This window comes from Cheilinus undulatus, linkage group 7 (genome assembly GCF_018320785.1).
Source record: "Cheilinus undulatus linkage group 7, ASM1832078v1, whole genome shotgun sequence".
NCBI classification, from domain to species: Eukaryota; Metazoa; Chordata; class Actinopteri; order Labriformes; family Labridae; genus Cheilinus; species Cheilinus undulatus.
The window spans coordinates 46,581,118-46,587,117 of NC_054871.1; the positions used below are offsets into that span (position 1 = coordinate 46,581,118).

Consider the following 6,000-nt stretch of genomic DNA (forward strand, 5'->3'; position numbering starts at 1 on the left):
CAGGAACGCTAAATGGGATCAAATCACCACCTGTATGTCTCCATATCAGCCAGAGGAAACACAACATTTATGATTCAGTGACACACTTCGACACGATGACCCACAAGTCATGACGACAGTCAGAGAGCGATCCTGCAGACATCCTGCAGCAGAGCCAAACACACTCAGAGAGCTGTGTGTCAATCAGCCCGCACAGTGGCTGAGATCCAGGCCGGACAGGAAGGAAGCAGCGCTCAATGCCAAACTTCCTGACACCCACACAGACACACACAGATGCACAATGGGCCGCGATCGCCGGGAGCTGACCCGGGGGACTGCGAGCGCGGACAACCTGCTGTGCTCATCTGAGCAGCAAAAATATGTTTCTATCTCTGGGATGGCTCAGCGAAACGACTCAGACTTACTCTGGAAGCTACATCCACAGTTTAGCAACATGATGGCGTTTAATCTTATCCACAAATCAAACTTAAGAAGCCTGATTTTTCTGAAGAAGGAATACTCCATTGTGAGTATGTTACAATAATTTTAGGGTACTTTCCCACCTGGATCCTTTGGAGAAACTGTTCAAAACAGGTGGCATTTTTCCTTTTGGCCTGGGGATTTGTGGACATGAATGGTCATGACAATGAATACAACAATAGCACAATAATGCGTGACGACACAAGCAGGCTGAGATCACCTAGAAGAGCTGTGGGGTTAACCATGAGGCAAACCCAACATAGCTAATCTTTATTTAGGTGAGCTCCAGCTTAGGGCTGCAACAAATGATTATTTTTTATGTCGATTAATCCAACGATTATATATATCTATCTATATATCTATCTATCTATCTATCTATATTTTTTTACAATTAGTTGACTAATCGTGGCTATTTGGCATACTATTTTGGATCCCTGTTTTACCTCGCCTTCTTATCCATGCACACCTGTGAAAACTTAATGATTTAGCAAATTGACATGGCATGTCAAGTTGCTACATCATCAAGGTTTGTTTTTCCTCTAATATAAAAGTATTGAACTGATAACTAAAGTAAATTGCACACTAAATAGCGTTACTGAAAAAAACGTTACCCTAGCAAATATCAAAGACGGTTTTCCGACTGATTAACGTACGGCACCAACGTTATAAGTAGGCTACAAGAATTAATCCTTGTGCCTGAAGCAAAAAGGGCTCAGTAACTAAATGCAAAAGATCTAAAAGATATTCATGCAACTTGCAAACTTGCCCACTCGCGGTATTTGAAGACGCGGCAGCTACAGTGTGTTTACGTTTCAGGTGTTCGTGCCTTGCCGTAGTGCTGCCATGGTACGAGAGTTTGACTTGACACAGTTTGCAGTTGACTTGTTTCGCCAATTTGTTTTCTGTAAAACGTTCCCAAACTTTAGAAGCTCTGGGTCGGCTTTTTGGTGTGTTCTCTGTGCTTTCCGCCATGCTTAACTTCTTCTTCTCAGTTTCTGTGAATAATGTAAACAGTGGGAGCGATACTGCCCCCACCACTTCATGTAGTGAACTGCAAGTACAGATGAGTCCTTACCGGCCGGTACTGGATTTTACCAATATAAAAAACAATAATACGACGCGTCGACACTTGAATTCCTGCGTCGACAAATTTTTATAGTCGACACAAACGATTATGTCAACGAATCGTTGCAGCCCTACTCCAGTTAGCAGTATAAGGTACCACAAAATATGAATGTTCTCTGGTAATTCAGGCTTTCTGCTTGAAGCTGTGTGAGCAAATGAAAGTGCATCATTTGATCTGCAGAAAGACGAACAATCATTGCCTGCCTATTTCTGTCCAATAAAAATAATGCTGAATATGAAAACACTTCTGCACTTAAGGAGAAACTGATCCATCAAGAAACTGATTGTTTAATTTTGCCATTCAGCATACTGTATAGGCAGTCATATGACCAAGCTATCAAACATGCCAGGAGTTCATCAAAGCCAGTCAGGAGCAGCCGATTGGTCTATGATCTGCAGTCATGTCCTAAAGAAATAGCTTAAAGTCAGGCTGAAATTTGGCCCGACTTTAAAATTAGTCATATTATTCAATGAATGGGCCCAAACTGGTTTGGCACTGAACAGTGTATGCCAGAGCTTAGTTAATATGTGCTAATCAAATTTTGACAACCTCAGAGCTGGTGATCTTCCCATCATGATAGGAAGGATACAGAGATGCAAATCCCTACAAGCACTGGATATACATTGTCCTACACAGAATTCACTAAAGTAACTTTTCATTGGAATAACAGTAAATGTGAAGTTTTAGGAATCCTAGAAGTTTTCAGAGCCAGTCACTGCTAGCTGGACAGCACAAACCAGCCCATTGTAGTGAGACTAGCTGTTGATGCTAATAACTAATTGGAATAGTGTCTTGCCATTTGTTTTGAGGTTGGTGTTGCTGCAGTATTTTACCTTGTTCTGCATCGCTTTCATTTTGCAGATCTTGCCCACCTCCCTACTTTCTGGTCTTTAAAGAAACCTGAAATCATCCTGTATCTTTGCTCCCAGTCTTACTGGCAGCAGATAGTAGCCTGACATGCCAGATAGACTGTTTCATATATCCATTGTTGGATATATTTCACATTCATCTGAGAAAGTTCCCATAGAAAGCCTTTCGGAAAGGCAGAAGTTTTCAAAAAAACTTCAGAAGGTGATTGGAGGAATGGTCTATCACCTATATGATGGGCCAATCAGAGAGAAAAGACAGAATGACATTGTATGCATGACCGTCTCTTGAACTGACAGGTTACGGCTGCCGTAGTTTGAGAATAGCAGAGCTTCTCTGTGAATAAAATTCACGCGAAGGCCACTCAACGCAAAAAATATTTTTTTTTCTGCTAAGACACGCTTTCAGTGTGGCTCTTTGCTCATGTTTTTTTTTTTTTTTTTTTTTTTTAAATGTGGTCCAGTTCTGATTAAACGACTGCTTTCATACAACTACAGTACTGTGCAGAAGTTTTAGGCATGTTTGGGCCAATATTTGAGGCTGAAGTACGGCGTGTAATGGCGAGTATGCACACCTGAGGGCCCCATCAGGCAGGAAGGAGGATTGACACAACCCAGGTCATGCTCTGGTTGTCTTTGTACATTACCAAGGGCATGGGAAAATAATCTGATTAAAACAAAACAAAAACCACAGTTTTAGGGCGGAGTTATGGGTAGATGTGGGACTTAAACATAGCCTAGGGTATTGTTAGGGCGGGTAGGAGGGTTGCCAAAACCCCCCTGGTTGTCTTGTGTATGTTCTAAGCACCTGAAAACTGTTGGTGGTTGCTAGGCGTATTACCAGGGTTGCAAAGGTCTGGACAAAAGAAATGCTGTTAAACTTGCCCTTGGCTGCTGAGCGACACACGAACATGTCAAATGTGCAGACACTGACTCTGGCCGCCCTCCCTCCTCTCTTCAGCCTGGAGTTGTGGAACATCAGGACCTGTGAAGAACCATTAGCACTCTACATGCCTAAAACTTCTGCACAGTACTGTACATCCACGCTAAAAGCTACCGAGGCAGCAGCCATCAGATACACGGCAAACCTAACCTGTAATGATTGCAAACTCATGCCGAAGCAGACCAGGAGAAGAGCAAAAACATTTCTGTCACAGAAAACTTTCAACGTAGCTCTCTGCTCTTGTTGTAAAAAAAAAAAACAAAGTCCAGTTCTGAAGAAAAAGCCGCTGACAAATCACTCCTCTAGCAGCCATTGTACCACTCACACATCTAACCCTTTCCCTGTAACCCTCACAAATTCATGCCAAAGCAAGGTCAGCAGAAGACCAAAAGCATCTTTCCCATCATGAAAAGCTTTTAGATTTTTTGTTTTAATTTTTTATTTCATGCAGAAATGTGGTCCAGTTCTAGTAAAACTGACGCAATGCTAAAGCTACATCTGGGCTAATCATCACACTGGAGGTGGCTATTGTAATTGGCTTCGAGTACAACTAAACCCCGCCCATATATACTGCCTCGTTCTTCTCATATGATGCTGAGTGGTCAAGACAATCTTCAGTTTGGCACAAGTGTTGATAATTGGCTTTTCAAGATGACAGAAATGGAGTCTGGCATATCCATCTGCTTTGCAAGGCTAAGTAGGTGGACTTTTTCCATCCCTATATGTTTGTTTTGGTCTAAAGCATGTGTTGCATTGTGCAGTTTTGCATTTGCTCTGACCTATTGGCCTTTTTCTCTGCAGCTGTCACAGCCCATGTGGCGACATCAATTCTGTAACTTCTTTATCAAAGCATGTGCCTGCAAGGACCTAGTAAAAAGTATATTTATATTGATAATTTGATTAGAGGCCTGCTTTGATCAGGCTAACCACCATCGAGTTTAGAAAAAACTGGATAAAGCCTGAGTGATGCTGGCCTGTTGTAACCGAAGGGAGCTTTTGAAGCCAATCCACGGCGGCAGCCGTGAACGTTGAAAATGCTGCCTCAAACTAACTTTCATTCAGCCTAGAAACAGGCAAAGAGGTGGAGCTCTTGGATCTTCTCCATTAGATCATTGCTGCCCCTGTAGTGGGGCTCAGACCCTAGGTTGGGAAACAATGACTTACAGTATGGGCAAAAAGGAAATAAATATATTCCTGACATTATTCCCTGCCATAATGGCACATTTTTTTGCCTTCTCTGGTTGAAAAGAGCTCATTTTGAGCCAAAATGCACAGAGAGGACATGCAGACACGTTTTCAGCTAATAAAGCCGGTGAAGAGATGGAAGGGTTAAAGGAAGGAGGTGTGTACAACCTCCACCTCTCTCTCACACATAAAAACACACCAAACCAAACACCGTGGCTCTCTAACGCACACCGTGGACCACCTCCTGATCATGTGGTCCCTGATCCTGCAGACCACTGAAGTCTGGTGATCAGCAGTTGCAGCTCTCAGCCCCTCTCTCTCTCTCACACACATTCACTCACTCTGCTAACATGTGATGCCAGAGCAGGCGCAGATGTGCGGTGCAGTCAGTCTCATTCACTCACTTTGTGCAGGGTTTCGGCAGGCAGCTGAGACGCCTTAAACAGCTCGGTCACCTTACTGGACGACAGCTTTCCTGAAGTGTCAGCTTGGCACAGCGCGTGCACACCTGAGTAAAACCTGTGCTCGTGCTCGTTCAGAGAGATGAAACTCCCCGCAGAAAACACGCCGGATTCATGCTCCATTCCCGGGCTGAGGCTGCAGGAGGAGCCGGAAAACCCCGGAGCCTCTACCCGAACACAGACCGGTACATGTCGCTGCTCTCACCGCGGAGGGTTCAGCACTGAGGCCGGCGTTTGACCGCAGGAGGCCGGGATCACCTCCACCTCCAGCTCCGTGTGAGGACTGCTCGGCTCAGGATCTCCACCTCCTTTATGTGTGATTGTAGCAGAGCCGAGGGCGGCCTGCAGAGGGCGCTACAGCACAGGAAGAGGGAGAGGGGAGGCTTTGTCTGAGAAATAAGGAGCTGCTTTGTCCCCCAAAACCAAAATAAAGACACGTTTTTTTCTTTTCTTAGACCACTACGTTACGTATCTTTATGCCAGGCTCATTTCGTTTGATTAATTATAATTTGATATATTTTTTCAAGAACTATGTCGTGCAGTTTCAATTAATTCCAACAAAATAGATTCTTAGCCCCCCCAAAATGAAGCTAGATTAGAAAACTTGAACAACTAAAACTAGGGTAAAAACACACGAGAGAAAAAGATAAAAAAAAAAGAAAAGAAATGTATAATAAAAGAGGTAAAGGGGTGGAGATATACAGAGCCTAAGAAAAGTATTCATCTCCCTGGGTGTTTTACCCTTTTATTGATTATATAAACCAGTGATGGTCAATATAATTTTGCTTTTTTGACAATAAACCCCCCAAACCCTCTTTAATCTTAAAGTGAAAACAGTTACAGTTACAAAGTAATATCTACTGAATAAAAATGTTTAATGTAAAATAAGTGACTGCATAAATATTCACCCCCTTCAAGTCAGTATTTAGTAGAGTCACCTTTGGCTGCAATCACAGCTCT

The 6,000-nt window shown here is 43.2% G+C and overlaps 1 protein-coding gene across 1 annotated transcript in view; it reads right to left on the reverse strand.

The window, feature by feature from the left end:
• The window catches only part of reps2 (RALBP1 associated Eps domain containing 2), a 56,188-nt gene extending 50,865 nt beyond the window's left edge, over positions 1 to 5,323 (reverse strand). Inside the window, exon 1 of the mRNA XM_041790703.1 lies at positions 4,984 to 5,323. Coding sequence (XP_041646637.1) covers positions 4,984 to 5,163 — 180 coding nt within the window. The 5' untranslated portion in view covers positions 5,164 to 5,323. The remainder of the gene's footprint in view (positions 1 to 4,983) is intronic.
• Between the last annotated feature and the right edge of the window lie 677 nt (positions 5,324 to 6,000).